This window comes from Chiloscyllium plagiosum, chromosome 5, assembly GCF_004010195.1.
Source record: "Chiloscyllium plagiosum isolate BGI_BamShark_2017 chromosome 5, ASM401019v2, whole genome shotgun sequence".
Lineage (NCBI taxonomy): Eukaryota > Metazoa > Chordata > Chondrichthyes > Orectolobiformes > Hemiscylliidae > Chiloscyllium > Chiloscyllium plagiosum.
In genome coordinates, this window is record NC_057714.1 from 29,598,811 (window position 1) to 29,618,130 (window position 19,320).

Genomic DNA, 19,320 nt, shown 5'->3' on the forward strand with positions numbered 1-19,320 from the left:
GTATAGCTGCTCAAATATTTTGTGTCAAGAAGCGGCTTTAAGATGTGAAAGAAGAACCTAATCCCTTCCCATATAAATCTCGACCGCTGCACTGCCATCCGTTAATACTAGCCATGATTTGGGAAGGCTTTATTCCTCTGAAATTGATGGCCTTTTAGCTGTGAGTAGAGGTTCCACTCCCACAGCCCAGTGAAGGAAACTTGCACAGACATGACATGTCCAGGTCCCAGACACAACTCCAATCAGTGAAGCAGATTCCTGTGCACCTCCACAACCTTGATATTTAGATTTTTCGAAACGATTATTGCATGCAACCTTAACTTTATGAATCTTACTGCGTAGATACGTGACCAGCTGGATTGACACAAGGATTTACCAATCAGAAAAGACCAACTTGACCATTCTCTTTGATAAATATGTTCCTTCGTGTCTGGAGCAACTACGATCTTCTGTAAAGACCATCACCCCCATTCCTGAAAATAGCATGGTCCAGGTAATAATGCAATTACTTTCTCCTATGATCTAGTTCTGGAAGTTTAATGTTTTCACAAGTGCCCTAACTAAAATAAAACATAAGTACCAGTAAAAACTTAAAATTAATTTTAAATATCTCGCAACAATAACTGTTCACTCATTCAGTTTTCTTTTACTGAATGGACAGAATCAATGAACACAGGAACAAATTCAAGGAGTCTGAGCTACTGAGGGCATAGAAATTTGGATGCAACTGCACATTGTTTTCCAGTAATTTAAAATAATGCGCACAGATTTCTTGAGCAGCATATAGCAAGTTATCACTATGGTTCGAAAAAGGTGAAGTTTTCTGGTGCCATAATGGAATCAGAATGTTACCAGTCTTTTGAAGAAATTCAAGAGGTTGCCAGTAACTATATCCAAATCTCTAAACACAAATACTTCCATTGGATTTTTTGTCCATGGCCTGGGAAATCTGATTTCCCCATTTCCACTTCTTTCTCAAAACAAGGAGAAAACTAGACAAGGCTGGTGGGATACCAGGATTAAGACATTGCATGCAGCTTCTGGTTTCCTGCCTGACCACCTCACTGGTGGCCCCACCCTTTCCAGTCTGTTGAACCAAACTGCCACTTCACTGTGCCCCTTTGGTACTGTTCTAGAAGACTGAGGCCTCACATTCTGTAGTGATTGAGGTGAATCAGCCTTTGAACAATGACAGTCACATCTACTAAAGGAAACCTCTAACTTAGCAAGATCCTGCTACCAAATGACCTCTGCCATTATATCTCCCATTTGACAACAGTAACTCAACTAGTGACTTACTGAAATTAGCTGTTCACAACTTTCAAGACTCTCGTTTGGAGATTGTTGTGTAACTTCTTCATGTAGGCAATGCCCCCACCTTGACACACAGCCTGCTTCAACAGGGTGTGAATAATTTGGTGCTGCTACTAAAGTGTCTCAGCAGTTAATTTGTGTCAGTGGCAGTGTAATTCATTGAAAAGTCTGAAATTGGATCTCCAGGGCAACAAACGTACAGTTTAAACCAACCAATTGAAGTGTTACTGATTATGTTTAACCAAAGAATGGCCTAGCAATTTTATTTTAAATTCACTTGGGACCTGAGAAATATGCTTCTAGCAAGTGTCAGTAGATTACACCTTGATCTTGTATGATAGCAGGTAACCAGCACTTTTTAGATCAATTCCTTTTTTTGTGGAAATGTTTACCTGCCAATTTACCATCACCCATTTTACACAATCTCACCAGGACAAAATCTAACCCAATAGATCAAAAGTTTGTGTTTGGTAATGCTGACTGCTATTTTTTACCATGTGGTGCTATTTCAGTTAAATAAAAACAATGAAAGAATTAACCTAGTCTGTAAGGCCCTGTATGACACTGGGAAAATGTCATCTGGTGAGTTGCAGTGCAACTTCGAGTATAGTCAAAATATTTTGATGATTTTTGTGTGCTAATCGATCATATTAATGCCATTTAGACACTTTGTGCCCTTTTGGACTGCCTGCTGACTCCAAAGAATGTGCCTCCTGACTCTCCTCGAGAACTTTATGAGCTTTATTTTGTCTTTGCCTGCATCTGGGCCTTTGGGGGAGCGGTGTACCAAGATCAGGTTGGTCCTTCCTACTCTTAGTTCAAATTTTTGGGAGAAAAATGTATTCAAGTGATGCCTGTTTGACAGGTGTTGAGCAGATTTATGTCAATTTCCTCAGGAACAGGTAGTGCCACAGGCTGTTAGCTGCACTGCCAGCTCAACATTTCTCATTGATGGCAATAGAGGTTGCCATGAAGATAGCAATACACATCACTGCCTGCCTGTGGAGAATCGATGGAAGTCTGCAATTTGTGCTAGATAAACAAATTTCTCCTCTTTTCTGTTTATGTTACATTTTTATTGTGTTGAAAATGTTGTAACCATTAGTGTTTTGTACATTTGGTGTGAGTACCACTCACAAGGAGAGATATGACTGCTGTGCTGAACATGGGCATCATCAAACCTGCAATCCTACATACTGACTGGGATTCTGTTGGCCTTAAGGATGTCTCACCCGTCAATTGGCTAACGGTATTATCGCTGAGACTATTAATTCTGGGGACCCAGATTTGAATCCCACTTTGGCAGATGATGAAATTTGATTTCAACAACAATCTGGAATTAAGAATCTAATGATGACCATGAAACCAGTGTTGATCATCAGAAAACTGGTTGATAAATGCCCTTTAAGGAACGAAAGTGCCATCCTTAACTTGTCTGGTGTACGTGTGACTCTAGACACACAACAATGTGGTTGACTCTTAACTGCTCTCTGGGCGATTAGTGACAGACAGTAAATGCTAGCCTAGCCAGCAATACCCTCATCCTGTGACTGAATGAAAAAAAAATTCCAAAATGGTCACCCATTCACCAGTGAGCCCATGAGCAACAAAAGCAAGAAGGAATCACTCTGTGATTGGTGGTGCAGCTGGGAAGGTAAGAAACTGCGGTGACCAAGTCCCTGTCAGCTGGACTCCTGTTTCAGGGATTGTTGATGGAAGCAAACTCATAAAGTCAGGGACTATTGCCTGAAGCCAGCTACCTCCGCCCCCCCATGCTCAGAAATTGCTGCTGGGTGCTGGGTCCAGGGTTCAAAGATTGTTACCAGGAACCAGGCCTTGGGGTGCACTGCCATCAGCTCATTAACAGGACCCTAAAATTAGAAGGAATTGCTGCTGGTGTTGGGTCTGAGGGCCGAGACCTCTACAGTTGAAATACCCAGACCTTGGGGGAATGCCAGGGTTGGCAAGTCCAAGATGGCGAAAGTAGAGAGATGAAGGGGCCTCCAAGGATTTGGTGAACGAGAAGGCTGCAGTGGGTGTAGCATGGAAAAGAAGAGGCTGGAATGGGGCAAGCTTAGCAAGGAGGGGTTACGATAGATTAAATAGAATCTGAATCTAATGGCTGAAGAATCAATAATCAGAAAACTCATATTTCACTTCACAAGTTGGTGAGCAACCGACCTGAGGAAATATCGAATCGGAGAGATGTACAGCATGGAAACAGACCCTTCGGTCTAACTCCTCCATGCCAACCAGATATTCCAACCTAATCCAGTCCCACTTGCCAGCACCTGGCCCATATCCCTCCAAAGCTGAAAATGTGTTGCTGGAACCTTCTTCACTGTCCACTACTCCTCCGATTTTGGTGTCACCTGCAAACTTACTAACTGTACCTCTTATGTTCACATCCAAAACGTTTATATAGTGATGAAAAGTAATGGATCCAGCACCAATCTTTGTGGCACTCCACTGGTCACAGGCCTCCAGTCTGAAAAACAGCCCTCCATCACCACCCTCTGTCTTCTATCTTCGAGCCGGTTCTGTATCCCAATTGATTAGTTCTCCCTGTATTCCCTGAGGTCTAACCTTGCACACCAGTCTCCCATGGGGAACCTTGTTAAACACCTTACTGAAGTCTATATAGATCACATCCACTGCTCTGCCATCATCAGTCCTCTTTGTTACTTCTTCAAAAAACTCAATCAAGTCTGTGAAACATGATTTCCCACACACAAAGCCATGTTGACTATCCCTAATCAGTCCCTAATCTACTAAAGGCCATTTTTGCTTCTTCCATCTACAGACCCAAAAAATAGTACCGTCTTATTCCTCTACAAAACACTTCTCCAGGCTAACGTAATACTTATGACTTAAGAGATATATCTCAATAAAACATATAATCAAGAAAGAACCCACTCTACTCCCTATTGTAGATTTACAGCAAGGCTATACTTAAAACTGTTCACTTATCTGTTACTGTGATGTGACCTCTCCCAAACCAGTTCCTCCAAGATCTTTTTTTCTCTCTCTCTCTCTCTCTCTCGTGAGAAGGTCTCCTCTAAATAGAGTAGTTCAGATTTGGAATACAGCTCCTCCCTGTTATTGTGGTAGGATCAAAATTCTAATTAGTGATGGGAAGTAAATTGGATAAATACTTGGAGAGAAACAAATGGGGGAAAATAGTGGGTTACAGAGAGGCAGGTGGTAGGACTGGCTGGTTTTGCTTTGGAAAGATCTGATGCAAACTTGATGCATTTAAGCTACCTCTCTGTTAGATTTTCCTGCATCAGATAATCTTTATTTGACTCCAATTCTAGAATTCTAAATGAGTCTTGCACAATGATATGGCTAGTATTTAGAAGTGTCTGGTTTTATCTGTCACAATTGAGTTGGAAATTAGATTGTATAAAATGGTAAACATCATTGTTGATTTCTTTTTTAGCTGGTAGACTATCGTGTTGAATTCAGTCGTTGGTGGTGCAAAGAAATGAAAGCTGTTAAACTTCCATCCCAGGGAACTGTCTTTGATTATTACCTAGATCCTGAAACAAAAAAGTTTATTCCTTGGTCTGAAAAGATACCAACATTTGAAATGGAAGTGGATAATCCTCTACAAGTAAGTAAATACCTTCTTATTCAAAGGGTATTGCGAATACTAGAAGTCTTAAAATAGAAAATAATGGATTTCACAACTAGCCCATCAGCAGCTGGAGATAGAAAAGGCAGAAAAGCATTTCTGATATAAAACATGTTGAATTCTACATGTACATTTTCCTCTGTTGCTGAAGATGGGCATCTCTTGAGCATGTGGAGTCTTCTGTTATGTGCACTCAAGTGGTTCTGCAGCCTGATCGCAAACATCCATGGCTTTCTGTAGTGTGGGGGAATGTGAATCATCTGATTTTCTTGGGTTTGCCTCTCCTTCCTTGTAGATGGTAGATTCAAAATGAATGATGAAATGATTAATATTAAAAGTGTATAAAATGTACAAATATGTATAAACCTTGACTTACTGCCGACTTCACCTCCAAACCCTTCCAAGCAGTGGGCACAGATTGAAAAATTGGTGATTGGCCTTGTGATCAATTTGAAAGGAACACAGTTTCTTACTGGTCAATTAGGAGGCAAAGCTGTGGGTCTGCTATGGACAAGAGCAGCCTCATTTCAATATTTAAATCCCCCCTCTTAACAATCCCGAATTATTTCTTCAAGACACAGATTTCAAAGTTTGCCCATACTTTAATGGACCTCTTAAAATGTTTCATGCCAACGAGCTATTTAACAATAAATTTACTTCTCTCATCGTGCAGGTTTAATCAGCATGTTAGTTAGTTTCTTTTTTCTTTGCCAGTACTTTGCTTCATTATTCTTTTACTATTGCTGGTTATAATAATACATTGTACAAAGAATTGAAGGAGAAGGATTTATGAAGGGCCAGAGATCCAAATTTCATTTATTATTCAGGCCACACTTGTCACAATCTTGGGGCCTAAGATTGCAATGGTTATGTCAGATGTATTCAACTTTAGTTAGGCAAAATTTGGAATATTTTGGTTTTTATTTGGAATGTTGTGTACAATGCTGATCACCACACTGCCAGAAGGATGTGGAGACTTTGAAGAGAGAACAGAAAATGTTTACCAGCATGTTGCCTGGTTTGGAGGGTATTAACTATGAAAAGAGATTGGACAAGCTTGCTTTGTTTACACTTGAATGTCAAGTGAGGGGTCACCTAATTGAAGTTTACAAAATTATAAGAAGCATGCATTGTTGGAGTCTTTTTCCCAGGGTAGAAATGTCAATTACTGGGTGAGAGAGGTTTCGGGTAAAAGGGGGTAAGTTTAGAGATGTGAGGTTTAGTGTTAAGAGATGTGAGAGGCAATTTTTTTTACACAGGTGATGATAAGTGCCTGGAATGCTGTGTCAGAGGAGATGGGGGCATATAAAATAGCAACATTTAAGAGACATATTGACAGACATAAAAAGAGAAATGACAGATACAGGGAAAAGCGGGATACGGACCACATAAATGCAGAAGGGTTTAAGTTTAGAAAGGCATCATGTGTCAGTGCAGTCTAGTGGGCCAAAGGGCCTGTTCCTGTGTCGTACTGACCTTTTGTTTTTTTGTTCCATGTCTGCAGTACACGCATACATCAAGTAAATGACAGGTGCTTTCGACATCAACATGAGAGGAAAGTCAGGTTCACTGCAAGGTGTTATGTATGATACCTGTAGCATAAGTGTTTTATTGCTATTATGCCAACAGCTAAAGTGCATTATCAGTGATGTTAGATGATGGGTATTACCGAAGTGAAGAAAGTTCAAATGGAGACCTGTTCAGCTAAGTCATTAACGTTCATGTAAAATAGTTAATAAAGGTTCATTAGGTTGCACTAGTATGATGTCAAGTCTCCATCTGTCAAAAGCATCTGGATTACAGTCTTGATATTTATGCATGGTGCAGTAGATGGAATCCTTTACCAGGGATTCTAACCAACACTATTAATGGTGAGAAAGTGAAAAGCCACTGACACAGCAAAACTGATTTGAAAATAATGCACACAACAATAATCAGCAAAATTAGTCATTACTGCAGTCCCATGACAGGTGACTAGCACGATAGAGAGCATCTTAACTCTGTACAAGCCCCCGGCATGTCAGCAAGGACTCTTATCAATTTTTATAGACTCTTACCAATTTTTATAGAAAGCATCGCATCTGGATGCATCCACAGTATGGTATGGGAATTGCTCTTCCCAAGACCACAAGAAATTGCAGAGAGTTGTGAACACAGCCCAGACCATCACACAAACCTGCCTTCCACCCACTGACTCCATCTATACTTCCCACTGTCTCGGGAAAGCAACCATCATAGTCAAAGGCCCCTTCCACCCTGCTTTTATATTCCTGCACCCTCTCCTAGTGGGCAGAAGATATGAAGGTTTGAGTACGCGTATGAATCAATTCAAGGTTAGCTTCTTCCCCACTGTTATCAGACTTTTGAAGGGATCTCTCAAACGTTAATTCTGATCTTTCTCAGAACCTTCTCTGTGGCTGTAAATTTGTATTCTGCATTTTGTTCTACTACTTTGTGTGGTATGATCTGCCTTTAGAGTGCGGAAAGTAGCACTTTTCACTATATCTCGGTACATGTGACAACAATAAATCAAATCAAATCAATTCTTGGTGCTCTGGCTTGGCGTTTGTATGTTAAATGAGTGATTCTGTATAAATTGTGTAGACTGCCACAGAAGGCAAAATCCACCTCATGGCATCTGTCGATGAGAACTTGAAGGGACATTGTTCTTTATCAAATTGGTGCAAATAGTGCTTTTAACAATTTCCATCCGATGAAGAAGTCAAAGTATTAATAATTTTCGTTGTTCCCTTCAGAACGTACTGATTTAATTGTCTTCCATTTGGGATTGCTTCAGCACCCAAGATCTACCAACACAATGACTGGCATCATAGCGTGCCTTAACACAGCCATGTGCTACATAGATAATATTCTCATTCATGGCTCCCACACAGAGGAGCATGATACTTTGGCGCAAACAAACTGTAACCATTACAGGCTCTTGCTCTGTCACTCAGCCAGAAGTCTGAGATCTCCAAGTTGCCATCAGCTTTCTGCACCACATTGGCAAGGGCTTTGAGATCTAGAATGATCACCCCCCCCCCCAAAATAAAAATGGCCACCAGCTTGCACAGTCAATGTACTCCAACATTTTAGGACATGGTTAACCAGTTGGGTGAGTTCCTATCCAACTTAGTCCATGTGAATGAAATATTTACAGTGATTCCTGAAAGAAGATCAATATACAACAACATTGTGAACATCAAGGGTCTTCTTTGGAACACTATAGCCATTATGCACTCGTGATCGTTAAGTGGTATCACAAAGAATATTACAATGCATGCTGCATTTAATAAAGCAAATCACGATTCTCAACAAGGGAATTATATGTAATGCTTTGCTCTCCATGAAGGTTTGTTTCTCATTACAACACAATCCACTTTTAATGGTGCTGATCAGATTTGTGATAACCACACTCTGTTTGATACTGTAAAGTCTCAAGCTTTTCTCTAGGAGGTGTGGCAAAAAAAAAGCACTGAATGTCGTCTTTTATTTTATATATATCTGACATGGAGAACTGAAAATTGCATTAAAAATCATTGCAGTTATTGTTTGGGGTTTTATATGTCCATATTATGCAGTTAACAAAGTAAGTTATTATTAAGGCTTAATGTTTCATAGGTATTAAAGCTTGGAAAAGGTTATTTATGTTATGGCAGCTTAAGTCTATTTGTGTTGATGTGTGATGTGGTATATATATGGGATTAAGGCAAATGTCACTTTATTGTAAGGAAACGTCAAAGAAAGCTCATTGCTTTGTTTTATCAAAATGAAGAAGTTTGACAGCCCGCAGATATAAACTCAAATATTCAGGATCAAGAGGCTGAGCAGCAGTAATTATGAACATTATGCACTGTTAGTAATGAAGTTGTGTGCCATTAAACAAATTCTAATATTTTCATGAATTTTTGCAGCCCAGTTAATGACATAAAAGGGAAGTTCAAAAACGTTCACTGATTTTATAATTAATAGACAACTGTGGGACTTTCAGCAGTTCACCTTTTGAAGAAGTGCAGAATTATTGATAGTAATTTATGAATTTTAGCACTGAACTGCAAATGTGTCAACTTCAGGAATTGTCAATTTCAAAGTGATGTTGACTAATTCTGAAACTTTTGGCATGATTGCAGTGACAAAATCTGGGCTATTGTGCAAATGAGCTGACCTTGTATTATTCAAAATTAGTCAAGATTAAGACCAGATTGGAATGTGCCGAAAGCCCACAGTTCTCTCACCATTCTAAGGTGCATCATTGGTTGCAGCATCTTCTGCAGCGCAGGTGTGAAACTCTTTACAAAGTGGCACCGTACAAGCAACTGTTACAAGAACTGCTTATCTAACAACTCTCCACTGAAGTTGTGCCACCCTTTGGAATATTTAAATGTGTTCTTAAACTGAGTAAAGCGTGACTTTGGTCTGGAATCATTGAATTTCTGTACAAATCTTTGTATTTATAGCTCTCATTTTAATAGTGACTCTTTGTTCATTGTAGGCAGTCCTTGTCCCTACAGCTGAGACCACCCAGCTACAATTCTTTGTAGATTTGTTGCTGGACAAAGGGAAGCCAGTTATGCTTGTGGGAAATGCAGGAGTTGGCAAAACTATCCTAGTGCAAGACAGACTTGCTAATCTATCTGATGACTATATGGTGTCCAAAGTGCCTTTCAACTACTATACCTCTTCAGTGATGTTACAGCGTAAGTAATTCGTTTTTCAGGAACTGTTTTGCAATTCACGAGGTCGAATTCACAGAGGTGGTCGCACCACCAGTTGGAAGCAAGCATACAAATTGGGGAATGTGCCTGTCATACCATACAAAATAAACTGTCACGTATTCCCAGATATCCCACCCATTAACGAGCTTTCTGTTCTAGATATCAGTGAGGGAGATGGGTCCTTGGAAGAGTGCAGTCAGAGCCAAACCCCGTGGTACCACGGATGGCCCAGCTGTACAGATGCAGATGAAGAAGAGTGCAACAGGGTACTGATAGAGGGTTCTTTCGTTACTGTAATGCCCAAGCACCTCTGCAGCTGTTCATTTGTACTCTCCAGGATAGTATGTTCCTTCCCTTATGTTAGGGTCAACAATGTTATGAAACCACTGCAGGATATCCTTTTGAGGGAGAGCAAACAGCCAGAGGTCATGGTCCAGACTGGTACTAGTGCCAAAAGTGCAAAGAGACGTGGTTCTGCACTTGGAATTTAGGGAGCTCGATAGAGAACTAAGACGCAGGACCTCTAATGAAGTAATCTCCAGATTACTCTCAGTGCCATATGCAAGTGAGTACTGAAATAGGACGATAAGGTAGATGAATGCACAGCTTGGAAAGATGTCGGATGGAGGGACTGGCTCTGATGGAGCTGGCACCTATCTACATAGCCATGTTGCATTTGAATGGAACCAGGGCTGAGTTCCTTGAAGACTGTTTTGCTGTTGGGTGAGTCAAACTGACCTCGTAAACATGTAGGAACCTGGAGAGAATAGTGGTAAGTAATAGCAGGGTATATGAAACATTGAGTCGAAAAGTGTGGCGCTGGAAAAGCAAGGCTGGTCAGGCAACATCAGAGGAGCAGGAGAGTTGATGATTCGGGCATGAGCCCTTCATCAGGAATGTGAAGGGGGAAGGGGGTTGAGAGATAAATAAGAGAGTGGGGGTGGGGAAAGAAGGTGGGTGGGGGGACAATCGGTAGATGCAGGTGGGTGATGGTGATAAGTCGTGAAGAGGGGAGAGTGGGTAGGTGGGAAGGAAGATGGACAGTTCAAGAGGGCAGTGCAGAGTTGGAGGGTTGGAACTAGGATGAGATGGGGGAAGGGGAGGTTTGGAAACTGATGAAGCCAATGTTGATGCCAGGTGCTTGAAGGTTCCTGAGACGGAAGATGAGGCGTTCTTCCCCATGTGTCGGGTGGCTAGGATTTGGCAGTGGAGGAGGCCCAGGACTTGCATGCCCTTGTGGGAGTGGGAGGGGGTATTGAAGTGGTCGGCCATAGGGTGGAGGAGTCGTTAGGTGTATGTTCCCAGAGATGTTCCCTGAAATACTCTGCGAGTTGGCATCCTGTCTCCCTGAAGTGCAAGAGACCACATCAAGAGCAATGAACACTATAGATGAGGTGGTTGGATAATCTGGTCACCACATTACCAAAAGGATGTGGACACTTTGGAGAGGGTGCGGAGAAGGTTTGAGGATGTTGCCTGGTATGGAAGGTGCTTGCTATGAAGAGAAGTTGAGTAGGTTAGATTTGTTTTCATTAGAAAAACTGAGATTGAGAGGGGACCTGATTCAGGTCTACAAAATCATGAAGGATATAGACAGGGTAGATAGACATAAAGTTTTTCCCAGGATTCAATAACGAGACGTCATGTTTTCAAGGTGAGAGGTGAAAAGTTTAAGGGGAATACTCGCAGCAAGTACTTTACACAGAGGGTAGGAGGTGCTTGGAACGCTTTGTCAGCAGAGGTAGTAGAGGCAGGCACGGTAGATTCATTTAAGGTGTGTCTGGACAGATGCATGAGAAGGTGAGGAGCAAGAGGGAAACAAATGCTTAAGAATTGGGTGACAGGTTTGGACAGTAGATTTGGATTGGCTCACAGTTGGAGGGCCGAAGGGCCTGTTCCTGGGCTTTAAATTTTCTTTGTTCTATGCATGGGAAATTCTCCACCAGATATGAAAAGATCCTTTGGGGCCTTGGATGGAGGTGAAGAGGGAAGGGTGCTGATTTTACATCACCTCTGCGGCAAGGGACGGTGCTGGGTGTGGAGGGTGGTTTGGTTGGGTGCATGGACCTAACAAAGGAGTCACGAAGGAAATGGTCTCTGCAGAATGGTGATAGGGATGGGGAGGGTAATATATCTTAGGTGGGGTCTGGTTGTAGGTGGCGGAAATTGCAGAGGATAATGCGCTGTATCCGTATATTGTTGGAGTGGAAGGTGAGAACCAGGGGGATTCTATCCTTGTTGTGGTTGGAGAGGTGGTGTTCAAGGATGAAGGTGCAGGAAGTGGAGGAGATACATTGGAGGGCATTGTTGATCATGTGGGTGGAGAAATTGTGGTCCTTGAAATAGGAGGCCATCTCTGATGTCCTGGAATGGAATTGCTCCTCCTGGGAGCAGATATGGTGGAGGAGTTGGGAGTAAGGGATTGCAATTTTGCAGGAAAGGGGGTGGGAGGAGATTATGTCAAGATAACTATGGGAGTCGGTGGGTTTGAAGTAGATGTCCGGATATAGAGACGGAGAGGTCTAGGAAGGAGATGGTCCATGTGATCTTTAGGTCAGGGTGGAAAGTGTTTGGAGTAAGGGTGAAGTTGATGAATTGTTCAACCTCCTCGTGGGAGTTCGAGGTGGTGCCAATACTGTCATCAGTGTATGAAATGCTGTACAAGGAACACAGCATTAAAATAGACATTAGTCAGTTAATAGGTATAGTCAGAGTGATGGTGAAAGTAATTATATTTAAATCAGTGTTACACAGCATGTATGTGAATATTCAGAGAATAAGGTTGGAGAGTTACAGGCACAGACTACAATGTGGAGTTATGATATGGCAATAATGGATTCCCGGCTCAAGGACAGGCAGGTTTGAGTTAAATGTTCCTGGTTGTGGTGATGAGAAAAGATACAAAAGAGTAAAAAGGAGGTGGGATGACCTTTGTTTGGTGAAGGGGCATGTTGCAGTGCTGAAGAAAGGGGATGTTTCTGAGGTTCAAGAACAGAATCAATTTGGCCACAGCGAAGGAATAAGAATGGTTCAGTTGCATTGCTTGGATTAATCTATAGACCACCAACTAATGGGAAGGATATAGAGGAAGAAATCTGCAAGGACATATCAGAGAGGGGTAACCATCGTAGAGTTGTTATAATGAGGAACTTTAATTCTCCATATGTAGACTACAAATGTGCTGGTATAATGGGCAGTGAGGAAGAGGCATGTGTTCAGAATCTCCAACAGAAATAAGTGTCAAGCCCAACAAGAAAGGCAACACTGCTAGACACTGTTCTAAGGATTAAGATGTGGGCTAAGTTGATCAAATAATAGTGGGGGAATATCTGCGGGACAGTGATCAATATATCAGAAGGTTTAGGGTAATAATGAAAAATAACACTGGTCTATCCAGACGTTTTTTTTTAATTCATTCATGGAATGAGGATATCCCTGTGTAGGCCAACATTTATTGCCCTTTCCTAATTGCCCAGTGGGCAGTTAAGAGTCAACCACATTGCTGTGGGTTTGGAGTCACATGTAGTCCAGACCAGGTAAGGATGGCAATTCCCTTCCCTCAAGGGCATTAGTGAGTCGGATGGGTTTTTCCAACAATCGATAATGGATTCATGGTCGTCGTTCAACTCTTAATTTCAGATTTTTATTGAATTCATATTCCACCATCTGCCGTTGCAGGATTCCAACCTGGTTCCCCAGAACATGACCTGGGTCTCTGGATTAACAGTCCAGCGAGCAAACCACTGGGCCATTGCCTCCCCAGATTAGGAATATTCAGCTGGTAAAGAGTAGTCCTTGATTGAGACAGTGGACAGAGCTAGGCTGGATGGACTGGAAGCAAAGGTTGATGGGATAAACAGTAGCCTAACAGTGGGATTCAGGCACAGTTAAGTTATATTTCTTCAAAAATGAAAGACAGGACAGAAAATGTGTTGCTGGAAAAGTGCAGCAGGTCAGGCAGCATCCAAGGAGCAGGAGAATCAATGTTTCAGGCATGAGCCCTTCTTCAGGAATGAAGAAGGATGCTCTTGGATGCTGCCTGACCTGCTGCACTTTTCCAGCAACACATTTTCAGCTCTGATCTCCAGCATCTGCAGTCCTCACTTTCTCTTGAAAGACAAGACAAACAAACTCAGAACTCCCTGGAGACAGGGAGATAGAAATTTATGACAAGAGTGAGATAGCAAAGAAGTTTGCTGAATGTAGAAGCTTTAGAAGTAAGGTGATAAAGCAAATAGAAACAAATACTGAGCTAATGTGAATGAAAATCCCGAAGTCTTAAACACGCACATAAATAATGAAAGAGTGGTAAAAGGAAGAGTAGGTTTAATTTACACATGGAGACAAGAGCCATGGCTGATATACTAAATAAGAACTTCAATCACAAGGAAGATTTAAAGTTGATAAGCTAGAGGTATTGGATAAGCTATTTAAGATGCATCAAAGAATATTGAAAAAAGTGAGAGTGGAAGTTGCAGAGACATTGACAATGATGTTTCAGTCTTCCCCAGATTCAGAGAGTCATGTTGGAGGACTTGAGAATTACAAAAATTGTACCCTTCTTTAAAAATGGTTATAAAGATAGGCCCAGCCATTACAGGCTAGTCATTGGTGAGGAGACTTCCAGAAACAATTATTTGTGATAAAGTACTCAAATAGAAAAATACAGGTTAATCTGGAAGAATCAGGATACATTTGTTATTGGAAAAGTGTGTCTAACAAACTTGCTTGTTTTTTTTAAGTTGATTAGGAGTGGCTGTTCTTGAGGTATATATGATCTTTGATACACGTTTGATACAGTGCTAGCTAACCCACTTCTGAGGAAGGTTATAAGTCATGGAGTAAAAGTATCAGTCGACAGATGGATACAAAATTGGCTAAGGGGTAGTAAACAGAGGAAGATAAGATTACATTACAGTTAATGTTTTTTTTTAGGCTGGATGAAGATTTGTAGTGGAGTTCTCAAAGATCAGGATTGGAACCCTTGCTTTTCCTTAGGGATATGGTATGCAAGAGACAATTTCAAAAGTAGTGCTTGACAAAACTAGGGAGAATAGTGAACTGTGAGGAAGGCAGCTTTGAAAGAGCATTGACAAGTTGATGGACAGGGTGGATAGGTGACAGATGAAAGATGATTGTGATTGTTGGAGGTCAGTCACCTCAGCTCCAGGATATCACTACAGAAGTTCCTCAGGGTAATGTCCTAACCACCTTCATCAATGACGTACCCTTCTTCATGAGGTCAAAAGAGAGGATGTTGGCTGATAAGTGCATGATGTTCAGCACCGATCACAACTCCTTGAACACTGATGTATTCCATGTCCAAATGCACTAAGATATGGATAATATTCAGTTTTGAGTGACAAATAACATTCCTGTCACAAAAGTGCCAGGCAAACAACATCTCTCATAACAGAGAAACTAATGAGTACTATGCCCACAGGATCAAAAAAAGACAAGGAATCCTGCAGTGAATAACTCCCCTCCTGACTCCTCAAAGCCTTTCTGCCATCCACAAGGAACAAGTCAGTAGTGTGATGGAATACTCTTCATTTGTGTGTGTGAGGGCAGCTCTGACAACATTCAAGAATCTTGACACCATACAGCACAATACAGCCCACTGGGCTCCCTCCACCACAACACTCATTAGCAGCAGTGTGTATCATCTCCAAGGTGCATTGCAGAAATCCACCGAAGCTCCTTCAGAGAGCACTTTCCAAATCCATGACTGCCATCTAGAATGAGAAGGACAGCAGCTAGAGGTGGTGGTATTCCTGTGTAAGGTTTTCTTCAAACCACTCAGCATCCACATTTGGAAATAAATAGCTGCTTTTTCAGTGTCACCTGGTCAAATTCCTGGTGCGCTATCTCTAACATGATTGTGGGTGTACTACACCAAATGAATTGCAGCAGCTCACCACTACCATCTTAAAGGCAATTATGGATGGGGAGTGAATATTCATCAAGGGTTGGAGAATTTGAGCTATACGGAGAGGTTGAATAGACTGGGGCTGTTTTCCCTGGAGCATCAGAGGCTGAGAGGTGACCTTATAGATGTTTATAAAATGTTGAGGGGCATGGATAGGATAAATAGACAAAGTCTCTTGCCTGAGGTGGGGGATTCCAGAACTAGAGACCATAGGTTTTGGGTGAGAGGGGAAAGATATAAAAGAGACCTAAGGGGCAACGTTTTCACGCAGAGGGTGGTACGTGTATGGAATGAGCTGCCAGAGGAAGTGGTGCAGGGTACTACAATTGCAACATTTAAAAAGCATTTGGATGGGTATATGAATTGGAAGGGTTTGGAGGGATATGGACCAGGTGTTGGCAGCTGGGACTAGATTGAGTTGAAATATCTGTTGGCATGGACAAGTTGGACCAAAGAGTCTGTTTCTGTGCTGTACATCTCTATGACTCTAAGTCAGCAAATCCCACATCCCCAAATGAATTCTTAAAATGTGAAGTTCAACACACAGATATTTGAGGCAATGTGTGTTGGTGCAGAGAACACAAAGACAGTGTAAAATAAAGTATGCTGTTCTCTAGGGTATGCAGGAGCAAAGAGACCTGAACACATATGTGCACAAGTCATGAAATGAGGCAGCACAGGTAAAGACAGCTGTCAAAGAGAGCAATCACTATTTTAGGCTTCATTAATCGGATTATGTACAGTTACACCTCAGCTTGGGAAGAATGTTAATCCGTTGGAGAGAATGCAGAAAGTGTTTACAAGAATGTTTCTGACAATGAAAAACTTCAGTTATTCGCATAGCTTGGACAAGTTTGGATGGTTTTGGAGAGGAGAAGGCTGAGAGGAGATTTAATGGAAGTTTTCAAAATTGAGAGTTCTGGATAGATTACGTTGGGAGAATCTGTTCCTGCTCATAAAAAGATCAAGTCTGAAATGGATTAGTAAGCCGCTCAGTACAAGAGTAGCTAATAATAAGTGCATGGTAGCCAGCAACACCTGGGTCCCATGAGTGAATTTTTTAAAAAGACAAAGTTTTAAAATGTTTTACAAAAGCTGTAAATGTTAGATGGGGAAAAAAAAACCTTTTCACACATTGTGGTCCAGTTTTAGAAAGCATTTTCTGGGAGAATGGTGCAGGCAGTTTCCATCGAAGCATTGGACAATAATTTTTTTTTAAATGATCCAGCGTTGGGAGGAGAGGCAGATGTATGACAATCAGTCAAAGTGCTCAGAGAGTCGGACTCATTGAGCTGAATTACCTCCTTCAGTACCATAGAATAATGATTCTGTGAATTCCATTCAGAACAGATACGGTTTTAAAAATTGCTGTTAGTTTTATGAGGTTGAATTCAAAACCATTATGGATCCTAGCTATGTGAGAGAATTCCTGCACAGCTTAGCAGTGATGAAATCTCTGCTCATCACTTGCCCCCCCCCTCTCGAGATGTTATCAGCACAATGTACTGCATTTCCAGCCTTGGAGGAAACCTGGACCCCTCTACAACTGACAATGGCATGACTTTCAGCCCTTTTGGAATTGAAATGTCCCACGGTGTATTCCAATGTTCACTTCATCAGAAGCTTGACCCACCAACTTTGTGATGTTTGGGCAGGTCTGTACTGGAACAAGCCCATAATTGCCACTATCCCAAATATTTCTGACACAAAAATTGTTTTATATGGAATTGATTATTTGGCTCTCAGCAAATTGTAAAACATTTAGTTGTAATTAGATGATATGTTTGATGGAAGATTCTGCAGAACTCCTGGTGGGATCAGGTTATTTCCAGTGTCACTTTCTGGTGCATGACTTACATTGATAATGATACAAATTCATAAGTTTTGGAGTATTTTTCTATAAAACCTGTTTAATGATTTGCATTTTTAACAGTTTCCTGTATTTGTTTTTGAAAATACAAATTAGGTGTTCTTGAGAATTCTCTTGAGAAAAAGGCTGGTCGTAATTATGGTCCCCCCGGAAATAAGAAGCTGATTTATTTCATTGATGACATGAATATGCCAAAAGTCGATACGTATGGGACAGTTCAGCCTCACACACTTATCCGTCAGAGCATTGATTACAAACACTGGTGAGTGTAATAATACAGCTAGATCATGTAAAATGAGTATGCAAGTCAAAGATGAGATATTTGTTATGTTTAAATTGATTCTCTTATCAAGAGTACTTGTACCTGGTTGTTTCAAACATTAGTTTATAAATCCGAGAAAAAAAAACTTAATTTTCAGTAGAATTGTTTTATGAAGTCAGAAAAAAATTGTGTTTATGTGACATCTGTCATGTCTCAGACATCAGTACACCACTTTACAATTATACTTTGTGGTTTTATGTAATCACTGTTGTGTAGGTAAATTCTTCAGCTAATTATGTGCGGCAAGCTTCCAGAAATAGTGGTAAGCTGATTGAATGTTATTTCCTCTGATGTGTTGAGGAAAGAACCAGACATTGGGCGATCTTGAAAGGTGCCATTAGATCTTTTACGTTCATTTGATTCAATAGATAGATCTCCACTTAACATTGTAAAGGTGGCACCTCTGATAAACTGATTCCTTCAGTACTGCACAAAACTATCAGCTCAGATTTTCTTGGAGTAGGGTTTGAGTCTAGCCTTCTGGTTCAGAGGTGAGTGTGCTGGTTAAATGAAAAGCATGGTGATGCTAATCCATTTGATACTGAATTCAAATTTGTGAATCTCCAAATTTAAAAAGTTGTGTCATTGCAGATGAAGTGTCAATGGAACTTTTTTTCCATCTTCTCGAAATGTGGATCATCCAAATGACTATTGTTGATTCTTTATATCTCCTGTTTAATACCATATTAAATCATTTGGAACTGTTTTGGTATTTCTTCCATTCTGACAATTTGTGAAATTCTTACAGAACAGTTCATTTGTGTCACTGATGCACCCTCAGTATGTTTTCCGGCTCTCCTGCTATTCCTTAGTAGCTTCCCAGATCCATAGCTGGGTAGAGGCAGCCTGTTCACTCATGGAGCCTATTGGCCCTGGAGGTATCGTGAGGTGATCTTGGATCTTTTTCTTTTGTCTGGATAGCCAAGAGACCTCTTGCACAAACAGGTTGACTGTCCTTGGCCTAAACCTCCAAGGGTTGGAGACAGGGTGGAGGTGGAGGACAAGACCACCTCTGTAGTTTGCCGAGGGGAAAGTGCAGAGTACCCAGTATGTATGGTTTCTCCTCTAGCTGGGTGCCTCCTGGCCTGTGTCTTGTGAGGAGGGGACACCTGGGCTCGGATCAAGGATCCCCTCTCCACTGTCACTGCACCTCAGGTCTTGAGGGCCAATGGCTGGAACGATGCAGTGTAGATCTGAGCATGTTTCCAGCACATTTCCTACACCCAAAGGGAGCTGGACCTGTCTCTCTGCAGTACCTGCAAGCTGTCTTGGAGAACGACAGACGGTCACATAATTCTCTGCATTGTTGCAGCTTTTGGGCATTTCGGGCCATTGTGTCCCATACTCCTGCCACTGCTGTTCCTACATCTCCCTGTGCATGTGGACAAAACCCTTTATTGCCGAGACCACAGAGGCTTCTCCTACTGGCAACTGACCAAGTGCATGGTCTATAGCAGCCCTCTGAATGCCAGTGACCCATCTCCAGATCTGTTGCTGTGCGATGCTCGCCAGCCTCCAATCACTTTCTCAGTT

The 19,320-nt window shown here is 41.5% G+C and overlaps 1 protein-coding gene across 1 annotated transcript in view; it reads left to right on the forward strand.

The window, feature by feature from the left end:
- LOC122550241 (dynein axonemal heavy chain 11-like) overlaps positions 1 to 19,320 on the forward strand; it is a 456,308-nt gene that overhangs the window by 214,040 nt on the left and 222,948 nt on the right. The window contains exons 43-47 of the mRNA XM_043690997.1: positions 343 to 493; positions 1,979 to 2,110; positions 4,757 to 4,930; positions 9,444 to 9,648; positions 17,562 to 17,727. Of these exons, the coding sequence (XP_043546932.1) occupies positions 343 to 493; positions 1,979 to 2,110; positions 4,757 to 4,930; positions 9,444 to 9,648; positions 17,562 to 17,727 (828 nt within the window). The remainder of the gene's footprint in view (positions 1 to 342; positions 494 to 1,978; positions 2,111 to 4,756; positions 4,931 to 9,443; positions 9,649 to 17,561; positions 17,728 to 19,320) is intronic.